The following is a 13,330-nucleotide window of genomic DNA, read 5'->3' as shown; positions in this document are numbered from 1 at the left end:
GCGGTGGCAGCATTACGAAGATTTACACTGCATCTCTGTTCCATACAGATATCACAGGAAGACGTATCTACAACAAATGTGTGTACAGTAACAATCCATGTCGACGCTGAGGGAAGACCTTCAAATGTTTCTAGATGCGCTCACATGTGCTTTTAGCTCAACCCCCATATGTCCTGCTACGCTCAAAATGAGTCTAAGAGCATAGATGGCCCCTTGCCGTATTGCAAGGCCGTTACTGATATAAGCAACATTTGCAAAATGTCCAGTTTCTAAAGATAACAAATATAACACCTCACGAATGCAAAGATGTTACTTGTTTTTGGTGAAAATGATTAATCTGCTGGTCATGAGAACATGAGTGACCTTTGAACGAGTGGAAGACTTTAAAATGTATCAAAAAGAAGTCGTTTTTATAACTCTTCTTTGATTCTTCCGTCCAGATCTCTGACAACTTCCACACCTATTACTTCGATTAGATCTAACGTGATAGAATGGCACGACCACGTTCAATTGCCATCCAGAATGGGGTATGTACATATAACTTAACGTTATCTATCGGAAGTATACGTAAATGCTTTTCGCAATCTTCCTATCTTGCGAAGGTGTATTGGCGTATGCGATACACGCTTGATTGGTCCATGTGGCTCTTCTTTATAGGCGTGTAATAACGCTTATTGTTGAAACGGTACTTTTTATAGCTCGTTTTAGGACGACACACCAATCGGCTAAAAGGATGTACCGTTATGTCGGAACAGATAGATTTCTGAATATTGGCAACGCTTTAATAAAAGCCGACAAACAGGGAAATGCAACTTCCTTATATATTTATGTATGTATATATAAAAAATCATCGTATCTAATCGTGCAAATATGTTGCATTACTGTGTTCGATAGTGCTTGTGTTCGCGCTTGGAAATTTCTCACTTACTATTAGAAGAACACAAAAGGCCAACACTTCCGTCATTTCCGTCAGGGGGCATAGTAAGTACACATGGCTACTTCGAGTTGTCTTGCCCCTCTTGAGCAGCTATCTACTTCGTTAGGCAGCATTTACTGTTTGTATTCGTACAATTGGCCATTCTATCGACTCGAAATTGGTTCGGTTATTTTTATTCTACGCGCAAGGTTAAGGATAAACTGCGAGATTTCCGTCGAAGTGATACAAAGCAGCTGTCAGCTATGAAAACCTCCCACTGGAAGGATTAACATGTAGGGGGTGAAGGCTGGGAGTTGGCTAGCTAATAAACTCGGACACGAGCAGTTCAATTAAGCATTAGAGGTATTAGGGAACCTATCGAGAAATTGGCTAACTCCACTGGGTTTGACGGATACTGTACCGTTCGTGTGCATTAATTAGTTTATTTACTACAATATACACACGGTAGTAGGACTGATAGGTATGAAGGTAGTGCTTCTCCTGAAAATCACTTAATTAATTGTGGATATGAAGCTGATGTTATTGAATTAAAACAGGCCAAAAGCTATTGAAGGCCCTTTATCGTAGGCGTCGCAAACGAAGAGCTGTGTATTGTGCAATTTGTTGCTATATAAGTGAAAGCTAAAATTGACGATAATGTTACTATTGATTGTTTCATTTTACTGTTCCAAATAGTCTTTAAGGGAAACTTCAAGTACTCAAGGCCAAGAAAGCTTCAAGTATTCGCAGTGAGAAATCATCCCAGATTGACTAATTAGTCTGTTGCATATGAATTCAAAACGTTTATTAAGCGGACTATATTTAGGTATTGTCTTCTGAAGATACGTAACGAATAGTCGACTTCCAGTTTATCCCATTGACGCTGCTACCGTTCAATGATCTCTAGCCTTTGACGGCGACTTGTCCGACAGGTGAAACTGTCTTCACTGAAATAATTAGTCACACCACAGACGAAAGCTATACGTAGAATTTTTAGGGACTGCACCTTAAAAACGGGCCTATATTGGTCTTTATGTATGCCTAAATAAGTTAATATCAACCACTGCTTAGCTGAATGGATATAACGACATAGAACAATACAAATGCACACTCGTACTATATTCGACTCTTTTAGAGGGGAAGTTGAAGGGTGCAATATGGTTACGCCTCTCTTTCAGTACTACATTATTAGTTTCAGCTTACATATTATGCCATACAAGAATATATGCCTTGAGTTTTCAGATAGTCAGATTCGTATCTAGGAAGTGTGGGGGTCGAGATACGATATGGGCCTGGCTTTCACCGCATTGGCTTTAGATAAAATTCTTAGTGGTTGACCTTCTTTCTGAGTCCAGCTGTTTTATAAATAAATGGTCCTATTTTTGATCCTTTGCAAATAAACAATCTGAACTGTAGCAGCCACAGCGATATCACAACTAAAGCCACTCTGCTTAAAGAATAATGAAATTTATTTACCCGTTTCAGTAACATGAACGGCTGAGGGAGTCAGGAGATTATCGACACTAGCCATCGCGCCCACACCGTTTATTTGTCCTGCTTGCATTCCGTTCAAGCCGCCCACGGGAAGAGCTCGATTTCCTCCAGAGACTTGTATATTCAAATCAAAATTCATACCAAGTTATCTTCCTATGTAGAGCGTTGTTATCTCGTAAACCCATTGCTCATGTGGTAGCATCTATGAATATTTAAAGCCTTAACATACGAGTGTCATAAAACTTAATAGCGAAACATACTCGGATATTGTGTCTGCCTACACCTCTTTCTACTGAAATACTGTAAACAACGGTATGATGAGTTTCAACATAAAATGAAGATTACATTAGTAAATGTAATCGTACACGGCAAGATTCTAGATGAGTACAATCTATAGCTGAGGTAGAAACAACGAGAATTAAACTCGACGGAAAAAACCCGAAGTATACACTTACCGGTCATTACACCTCCATTATTTCCACCCATGAGGCCCATGCCACCCATGAGGCCGGCCATGGGGCCGCTAATACCGCCCTGAAGGTAAGGGCTTTGTGCAGAGTGACGGAGATGACGCATTGTTCCAGCCATCAGACCTATACAGAAATTTATCACAAGCAAACAGGCATATATCACGTTTGACATACTGGATATCATCACATGGATGTCCTGCGCGAAACGTTTGCATCAGTTCGAAACACTTACCAACAACACTCTAGACCCGCTTTTAGCTGTGCTATGCCCATCAGGAAAACCTTGGTTCACTTCAAATAAGCAATTATTATATCGCTAGAAACAGAAATATTAATCCATCATGGGCTCAAAAGAGATGTACTCATATATGTAGAAACCGATTGCTGAATATACCTGTATCGTATATGTTGCTATATGCATACTATATACATCTCACATGTTCGAGCAGTTATTGTTTGGTGCGTAGATATATGGCAGCTGAGAGACCGATGCAGTAATTGCTATATACCCACCCTGGACTAAACTCGTAGCGTACACTCCTGTCATGGTTAAAATGTACGTTACTTATTTGTTCTAACATAGTAGTATAAGCAGTACCATTTACCTCCTCCTGTCGAGTGGCATTGTTGTGCGCATTGGGACATGCAGACGTCTGAGATTCCCATACCGCCCATAACTCTCATAGGGGCAAGAGAGGCGCCTAGACTATTCGATGGACTAGCTATCCCTGGCAACATCGATGTAAGTTGAGCTTAAACAGAAATTCATGTTAAATTCTAAATCAACCTTGTAAACTCAGAAATCGTTTTATGTCGTTTCCATATATACAAATGCTTGCGTATGACCTACGATTGAAATGTAGAGACGTCATAAGTCAATATGTAGGTGCGAAGAGTTGATCGAAGAGCGCCAAACAGAAAATGTCTATCGTGCTAGCAATATTATTGGTCGCTAATATTAACTCCGATCTAGCCGGTACCGAAAAGTGCATTTATTGCCAAGCTAGAAGACAAAGATATAGTGCAGAGGCTCGTTATTCAACACAAGCTTCATACTAAGTGAGTTAGCTGAACAGTTTATGAAATTTAGTTAGTCTGACCTACCAGAAGCAAGGCCAACAAAAAAGAGAGCTGCTAGAAAGGCCTTCATGATGCGGGTGGGTCTAACTGGGTTGACTCAGCTCGTAGTATGCTGCGTCTACGGATACCAAGACCGGCCAGTATTCGCGACTTAAATACTCAACATCAAGACGGCGAAACGTGACAGTACGGAAAACATCAAAGTTCGACTACGAACCGAAACGTAAAGCAGCTGTTTTTCATGGTAAATTATTTTGCTATGACCGTTCGAACCTTCCGTTCTTACGAAATAACGAGCGTACAGAACGAACTTCAGATGACATAAGATAAGACAATTTCGTCTATCCGTAGTAGCGTCCCCGAGGCATAAGTGAGCCCTGTGTCACCCGGATGGATACGCGCTTGTTGAAAAAGTATACTTAGGCTTCTACTAACAATTAAGATGTCGCTGTTGCCTAATGCATTCGTACGCTGTGTGCTGGCAGTGTTTCTAAATCGTCGCCCGCTTCGGAGCAATAGACTCTCGTGGATAGGGGGTCGTATCAGAATAATATAGAATAACTAAGGTGTAGCATCAAAGACACATAAGGACGCATCTCTGGTCGTGTACGTAGGAGCAGTTATACAGGCGAAAGTATGCTGGCAGTGTTTCCTGTCTGCCCCTACTTTAACCGCGCATCTCATAACTGAATAGCCGCTCAATTTAATTTTGTCCTATTTCGAAATCGATTTATCTAACTAAAAATTCTCTGTTATTTTCTATTTAGTTTTGTTCTTCTGCACTGTTTTAACTAGTGAATGATCATAACAGACACATGGGCCAAAATCATTTAAGGAACGGATTTAACAATTTCGATTGAGAGTCTAGTTTTAGGTATACAAATAAGATAATACTGAAGGGAGATTGATGTGGTTCAGTGAATAAATCAATGATCGTGGATATATCTAGCTGCCCACCTAATCAATGAGTGCTGGGGGCGGGACACACACGGGTGGGTAGAGTAGCTCAGCAGTCGCACAATGATATATCTGGTTTGTATGCAAAAACAAGCTACCGTGGCGGACGTATAGCAATTACTTAATAACAACACACGTCGACCATTAGGTATAAAATGGCTAGCTTTTTAGTACGGCCGACTTTTAGATGTTCCCATTTGTAGTGACTGAAGTGCTAAGCGTCACTCATGACGCCGTATGTCCTCGTTCTATTCTAATGGATGGTCAGTGTGACATATCGATCTACTAATAAATAGAATTGATTCACAAACACAAAGCCTTTACTCTAATAGCTCGTACATATTTGCTTGATGATCCAGTTTGATTAGAACGATGATTTTCTGAGAGAGGCGTGTCTGCTAAGAAAAAACCTGGGAGAATTATCCTGTCCTCTTCTGAGAGGATAATAAATTTAGGCCGTCATTACATTTGCACAACCATCTAACTGATATAATAGTCTCGTTCTGTTGAATTTCTGAAAAATATATATTGCGTTCCTGCCTCGTTACCTAGTGGGAAGCTTGTCTAAATTCGTTGAATAAACCTTGTTAGAATCTGAAATAGATGATATTTTTCTAGTTTCAATGCGCGCTAGACTTTTTTTGTCGCCGATCACTTACCCAAATCAAAGAAAAATATTCCGCCGCAACCTAACCCCATGTTTTCAACCCCGAAGCAAGTTCAGTATAAAATTTCTGTTCGCCCGTCGTTCACCAGCCAAACTTTCTCCCTTCCAATAGGCCCTTGATGTATTTTTGAGCGGTCCACCTATAATAGGCACTTTCCCTCTGTGATTCCTTTGTGCACCAACCAAAAAAGCCAGGAATTGGAAACGTAAGTCAATACTAATAGGTCGTCCCAATTTTTGAGTATTCGAGTAGCTCCTGCCGTTGGCATCACCTGGACTTAATACCGCGAGATAGGTGTCAGCTACAACATTTCTCAATGCTAGCAGGGGTCAAAACCACCCGTAAAAAATTAGCTCTAACGGTATTTCTGGCATTGGACGACCAGCGATCCAGATATATATCCATGTACGCTCTAATCGGAAATCTGGTACGTAATATCAATTTCAATCAGCCGATACAGACTGGATAGCTGCCACAATGCAACATCACATACATAACACTTTCAACCGGGTTTGGTAATTTTTTTAACCTAATGAACATCAACTGACCTCAGATGTGCCGACGCTTCATTGAAGCAGAATCAAACGCGTAAACAATTAAGCGATTTAAAAGTAATTGGCTATAGATAGTATCTTTTGCTTCACATTACGCACTATCAGAGGTTATTTTAGTAAAGAAACAAATGCTTCGAGTGGGCTGTCTAAAGCCACGAACTTAAATCACGTTTTTACATCTATATTCTTAGCGTATTTACTATGTATGAAATAACGCAACTCTGGCTTATACATTTCAGTTTTTCTTCCTACACTTGGAAGCTGTGTAATTCTACGTTTACGTCGGGTGACGATCCCTGTACCCGCCCTTTGGAAGCACTTACCGTTTGTTGGGCACGTCCTGCATTCCGTAGCCTGAGCTCGTCATTTCTCAACCATATTTTTGTGAAAAATGACAATGTTATGTCTCAATGTATATTGATAAATTTCAATATATCAAAAATAAGCCATTTAGTCTGACGAGCTCTCTCGTATTTTGTTGTTTACCCACTGTGCAAGCCTCTACTATGCTTTTTGTAAAAGGCTTCCTTTGCAGTCCATGGACCGTGCAATTTTTTATCATGAAGACAAATGAGTGCTAGGACAATTATTAGCACGTAGACTGAAATTCATTCACATCTTAAGTTTAACGTCTGCGTATAATATTCAGTAATAGCCGAAACGGCATTGGAACTTCTTTGTTTTATTATGTACGAAGCCACGACCTAACAGCTAGCGGCTATTTCATAACGAAATACTTCATTAACGCCCCCCTACTCTGGGCATTTTTTGCCTAGAAAAATCTCCTCAGAACCCTTTTTCTTCTACCTGATGATAGGTTCAGTATGTGGCTCTACTTTATTATTATTACATCTAAATTATATGAGAAGGACAAAGAAAACTGATACGTTTTCTAAAGATAAAGTTCTAATTAATGGACTCGGGCGTCAATACTGAACTAACTATGAATAAAATGTAGAGAGACTACCCACTTTTTAATAATGATAATAATGATTATTACTGTTATTAAACATGAGCAATGAACGGTCAAGTTCTATCCAAAAAGAGTTGTTTATTAAAAAATAGATGGTTTTCGATTGCTTAATGCGAAATGGCTTGGTAAAGGCAAAAGCAGTAGAGGAAAATAACATTTCCGTTAATGATCGATCTTCTTATGCCTACAAGAGCAGCAGGCACAGTCTACACCTTGAGTTAGGTATTATTCTGTACTTAAGTGAACATTGCGAAATCCTTCTAGTCGTCGACAGCCCTAACAGCCGTGACGGAGAACGTGTCCACTTACTTTTGTAGCATTTTATATTTTCCTCTGCAGAGCGTACAATATCGAAAAAAACAAAAATAGACGCGATGAACTTGCCTAGTACACGCCAGGTAAAGCCAACGCTACAATCAAAAACCTGTACTTAAAAAGCGGAAATGGCGCCTACAGGGTGCACCGTAAATCGTCCAGTATTTATTTTCCCAACGTTTCTCCTTCATAGTAAATGTATAGGCGTATATAGCGGGAAACGGGTACGGCTCTCATCAGCCACAAACGTCCTTAAGGTACAACGCAATATTTAGACTATATTTTGTTAGTAATTTACCTTGACAAAACGCGAAAGACAGGAACTACACGCCAGGCCCGAGTCTGAGTGAGGTTGCAGTGACAATGTTCCGTTTAGTATTAGTCGCCGTAGCATCAAGTGTACATGGCATCACGTAGTCTATATTATCATATCGCCCCACCGGGTCTCATAGTGATCTCATGGTTTACAATGGAGCTAGAGCTGAATCAGCTTACATCGTAGGATACGATCGTAGGCTTGTAGCCAACCACGGTGTATCTACCCGGCTGAGAAACGTCTCTGAATGTGTAACAAACTCGGTAGAACCGGCTCGTTGACCAACTTCAAGTTCTGAAAATATTTTGCTGCCTGATTTTCTAACGAACGAGTTCTTGTGACTCACAGAACGGTCACTGAGTGAATTGCACAGAGGGTTCTTAATGGCGACTTCGTTTCTGTTGTTATGGATTGGCATTATTGTGTCTATTGTATCATATGGCCATGAATTATTTCATGAAGCTATTTCAGACCTTTTTTGCGGTGGCTCCCGTTGATATGCACGGAAACCCATCAACGTACTTCCAAAAGCATCTTGAGTAGTTAATAACCTCTGAATGCCTATGTCTGCTAGTACTGAAGGCGAACGTAAGGTTCAAAAAATGTTTTCTTTCACCATTAGATACTAACGTCCCGTTCTCTTGAGCTATGATCTTTTAAGTTACTTAGCATCGAAGCGAGAGGCAAGCTTACACCACATGATATTCCACACATTTGTTGATATGTTAGCGAACCTGGAAACCACAGACCTTTCTGGACCTGTTTACCTTATTATTAAGCTCTAAGCCGCACTTCTTATATTGCTCGAGCTTAACGCAGCCTCCATGTCTGAAGGGTACAACGGCCAATTTTTCCCTTCAGACTAATGGACAAGCATTGATTTGAAATACAACGATATCCAATTCACACGCCAAACATATTATAGGAGTGCTTGAGGGTTACCGTAACATCTACAGTGTAAATGTTTCTCGAGGCCTTATAACAAAATCGCTTTAATTCTTAGAGGTTGCTCTGAGTAAGCGAGTCGGACACGTGGATTAGTTTTTGGGTAAGCGAAGTTTGATAAAAGATAGATAAAACAGATACAACAGATCACTGAAGCGCATTCGAACTAATTGGTGGAGTAGTCTGTAGAAACAACACCACAAAAAAACGTTGACGATCACCAAATGGATTTACAATTTGTGCTAACGTAGGGCATATTTACGTTCGTATGGTAGAAGCGCTTTAGAACCCGCCAGTTCAGCACGCATTAAGAAAAAATCATCGAATGTTACTCAAAAACAAATTCAGTGTCCTGCTACGCATTGTCAAACTGGTTGTTTCTACACGATTTTGCAGACGCTTAGCTGAGCTGAACAATAAAATACGGTAAGATAACGGGTGAAACGGATACAATTTGGGAGACCCATGTAGCGTTTTTCCTCTATCATCAGCTAGCCCACTCATTGGCGAGTAGGTATAAAGAGGACGCGCGGCTCCGTATGACTACGACTCGCACTTTTCTTGCTGGAGATTAATAATCGCCAGCTATGTTCAGTACAAAAGATCTGAAGATGCTTAAAAACCCATTCTGAAGAGTGTGTTTCATTAGTACTGCACATAACGTTCCACGATCTTTCAAAGAATCTATAACATAGCCTTTTATTACTTCGAGAAATTGTACAATACTTATGTATTGCATTTCTCAGTACATTTTTATCAAGCATACAAAATATCATAGCTGCTAATTAATCAAAATTAATTCCGGTTGTTGGTTTCTCAAGCTATCTAAAGTACGCGACCAGTTCCTTCCTTGAGCGTGTACTGACTCTCCTGGTTTTACCGAAACAGAAGGTTAGGCTATTCGTTACGTGACACGCCACTATTCGTCGAGGTACTGAAGGAGGGCTTCGATCTAAAAGGAAACATCAACTTGTCCACTATTGTGAACTGAAAATCAAATACATCGACTCAGGATTATATTGATATTTATCAAGAGCAGTGGCCAACTCCGCCAAAGAGGACAATGAGAAAAGCCAGCACACGCCGTGACTCGGTCCGCGATTGATGAGTTTCATCGAATTACACACTAGGTATTCCAATGTCACGGTTCAGGTAACGGCTATTGCTGCCAAAGGTGCAGAGAAGCATATGCATGCAGGATGTTGTCTGTCAGTTGCCTCTCTTGATTTAGCGGCACGCTTGCTAGCCTATGACTATCGTTGTTTCAATATCATGCTTCTATCATTATGACTGTAGCCTATGTTTTCTGTGTACTGTTACTTAACAGAAGCTGTGAACAAATTTTCAGGATACTGACGGCAATGATACCGCCTTTGTTTACGGTATAAATTGGAAACGAGCATCTATGAGAAACAGATGTTAGAGATAAAAATTAAAGTCGTTAAGACCAACGTATAGCTCTTAGGGAAACAGCGTGCCTCGAACAAGTATATCTATACATCGTGAACTCGTTTTCCGATCCAAGTTTTGACAACTTATTACGGGAAGATACAACTCAACTACTGCTCTGCCATTCGTGATTTAGCCTGGGATCGATTCCATAAATTGTGGTAAAGTTTGTCAATCTTGCTCCGGTCAATCGTGGCCGAACAATGTTTTTTCCTTTCGCGCATTTTTCCTAAAATGTATTCTTCCTCGTTATTAGCTATCAGTGTTTAACTAGCAGGGCGATGATAATCATTTCTTTTCTCAATCAATCATCTCAGAATTCAAATCATCTTAATGACGGACGTTGTAGATAATTTATTAAATATATATATAAGTTCTTAAGTTAAATATATATAAGTTCTGAATTCAGTTCCATACAATAAAAGTTAGGTAGAGTTCTTGGCGGTTTTCCAGGCGGCAAAACCAGGTTTCATACTAAGCTTAGTTAAAATGTAATGTAAAATGTAAAGGAGGTACCTCCGTTGACCTGACACATCAAAGCTTTTCGCATTATGCCAACAGCAACAACTCGAATAAGAATTCAATGAAAAATAAAATAGCTTTTCTTTCATTATTTAGGGAAGTCACTATAACAATCTAAGTAAAAATTTACAAAGGTGGATTTCTGGAAAAAGTTCTTTGACCACACGATGTAAGGCTTCCAGGCCTCCGTTCAAATTTAGATATTGACTGTGTCTTCTTTTGTAAGCAGAACGTATCTATAGTAAACTAAGTGGTAGAAGTTAAGAACTTAGAGAGTATGCTAGTTGCTGGAATCAGCGTATTGTGCAGTAGCGACGCGGCATTTCATCCAGCCAAATTAATCCTAGTTTTTGGCGAAGTTACTGGCTACAATCCGCCTATTAATGCGTAAGTTATTGCATTGAACTCCGACAGGATTCAAATGATTCTCACGTACAGAGAGTTGTTAAACTGTTACTAGTGCTTAGTTATTGACGCGAACTCGGTAAAGATGACTATGAATTCCACAAAAAAAAGAGTTTGTTCACTTGAAAACGTTTCAACATCAAATATATATATGTATATACAAACCGGCATTGCGTTCGCAAAATGAGCCTGGAGTGCGAGCAGGTACGACCTTGCGGGCTTCAGTGCACTGAGAAAAACAGTTATCGGCGCTGTCCAATGAAATTAGCAGTCCCGTGTTTGCTACTCAAGGCAATCCTAATGATTCATAACAACCAACTGGGGCAAATCTTTTCTTGATAAACTCACAAAGATCTTTGCATTAAATTAATATAATATATAGCGTGTATCAAATCACTGTACTGTCGCCTGTACATATAAAGAAGAGGGTTAAAGTTCATATATCAAATTGTACTAAATAGAACAAGTATTAAGTTGAATTTGAATGAAATCTCTCTGCTATCTTTTTTCCAGCAAAAGGCACGAGACGCCGCAAGAAAATGCTTGAGAAGCGTTTTGCCATGTTTTTTTCTCGGTAGCAACTCAAATTCATGTCCGTTCGTTAGTTCAAATGATGAGTTCGAGCTCGAAATTATACCTTCGTAGGCGAAAATCTTATGCATAAAAAAAGCCTGAGGTTTCATATTGGATTTATTAGAAATTCGTACAATTATGTTAGAAAAGTAGATCTATAGAGGCGTGATTTAAGAAAAAACATACCTAAATACTCATAAGTACTTCGTACTCCGAATTGTCACTCCTAGAAACAAGAAACGGTATATTAAGGTAGAACCCGACACATGTTTATTGACGTCTCCTATCTTCTTCGCCAACTGCGGTTAAAGGAACATTGCTTGTCACGGGCGGAACAGTGAATCCACCTAATTAATTTTCTGTGAATACTCGTTTCTTCATTGCGACTACCCTTGTTTTGTGAAGTTGATATTCTACGCCTATAGCGAAAAAGACGGCGCGAGACGCGCGTGCCAAATATAATTTAAGCAGTGCCCATTAAAAAGTATAATATAGTTGATAGTTTTGGCTGCAAGGACTGCTTCTACGGAATGGCTTAGAGCTAATTCTTTTCGTCTCTGTCGATCTACATACGATCATTGGCAAGAACTACTCGCCACGGCAGCTTACCTCCCTAAAACTGACGTCCGTAATGGGTATATGTGCTTGATATAGCGTTTCGAATAGTCACATCATAAGTATGATGTCAGTGGGCTGCCTCTTAAAGTAAGGCGGCTGGATAAACTCATTGATTCAACTGTTAAATACGGACTCCATTCAATGTCTAAATATGCGAATAGGCTAAGCTGACACGTAGCTGGTTGACTGACGCGCTGGGACGCGGGCGTCCCCTTAAGATCTAGACGATAGAAGCATTCGCAGGGGAAGGTAATACAACAATGAGCCCAAGTGCAAGGCTCGTTTTCAAGCTTGTTGCTATGGCGTGAGAAGATTATTTGTGATAGACATACCGCTTGAAAAATCTGATACAACAACTACTACAGAGGCTCAAGTTTGACGCTGTTCATCCAAAGGCTATATATATATATATATATTTATTGAGAAGTTAATTCGTTTACCGATGGTACTACTACGAGTCTATGTAAAAGTATTGTTTTGCGTTACATATAATGGAAAGCACAAAATGTGCGTGCGTCTGCACAGTTACGCTTCGGGCTGTAAAAAGAAAAGCTCGGTATCGCGAGTTCAAGCCTCACGATGTGGTATAATGCAAGCACCAGCTGCCCCGCAGAGCTACTCAATATAATCTAAATTTGACCATCTCTCCTATTTATATGTTATGTCATTCACTCTGCATGAGTGCAATAAATCTGCATTTTCGGATATTTTTGTCCACTTGATTAGCTGGATTTCAAAATTTATGTTGCGACATTTTCCTTTGCTGACCTTTTTTGAAGTCCCAGTTCTGCGGTCACACACGACCCAGCACGCTAGTCGCTACTCAGATATACAGCTCTGTATATAGATCGAAGTAGATACAGAATAGATGACCGAAGTAGATACAGAATAGGTGACCGAGTAGAAGTAAATAAGCTCATTTTTCTGTGGCTCAGGAAATGATCATGGATTTAGACCACATTCCGAAACAAAGAATTCGGCAATAAATAGATAAGAAATAAAAAAATCCGCGGTAACGCGGTTTTTTTATTTCTTATCTACGAACTGAATAAAGAATAAGAAGCTATATAATTAA

At 39.8% G+C, this 13,330-nt stretch overlaps 1 protein-coding gene across 5 annotated transcripts in view; it reads right to left on the bottom strand.

The window, feature by feature from the left end:
• Nucleotides 1–1,704: 1,704 nt before the first annotated feature.
• LOC111268935 (uncharacterized) overlaps nt 1,705–13,330 on the bottom strand; it is a 17,455-nt gene continuing 5,829 nt past the window's right edge. For 3 of the 5 annotated variants that reach the window (XM_022848179.2, XM_022848178.2, XM_086971881.1), the window contains exons 2-5: nt 3,486–3,632; nt 2,866–3,003; nt 2,393–2,524; nt 1,705–1,863 (exon numbers count right to left, since the gene is read on the bottom strand). In XM_022848179.2, coding sequence (XP_022703914.1) covers nt 1,820–1,863; nt 2,393–2,524; nt 2,866–3,003; nt 3,486–3,632 — 461 coding nt within the window. In that variant the 3' untranslated portion in view covers nt 1,705–1,819. Of the gene's footprint in view, nt 1,864–2,392; nt 2,525–2,865; nt 3,004–3,485; nt 3,633–3,984; nt 4,110–13,330 lie in introns of those variants that run through there. The other 2 variants (XM_022848182.2, XM_022848180.2) reach the window with 2 other exon arrangements.

This window comes from Varroa jacobsoni, unplaced genomic scaffold (genome assembly GCF_002532875.2).
Source record: "Varroa jacobsoni isolate VJ856 unplaced genomic scaffold, vjacob_1.0 scaffold_1332, whole genome shotgun sequence".
Classification (NCBI taxonomy): Eukaryota; Metazoa; Arthropoda; class Arachnida; order Mesostigmata; family Varroidae; genus Varroa; species Varroa jacobsoni.
The sequence above is the reverse complement of the archived record's forward strand: the minus strand, read 5'-3'. Positions and strand labels throughout refer to the sequence as shown.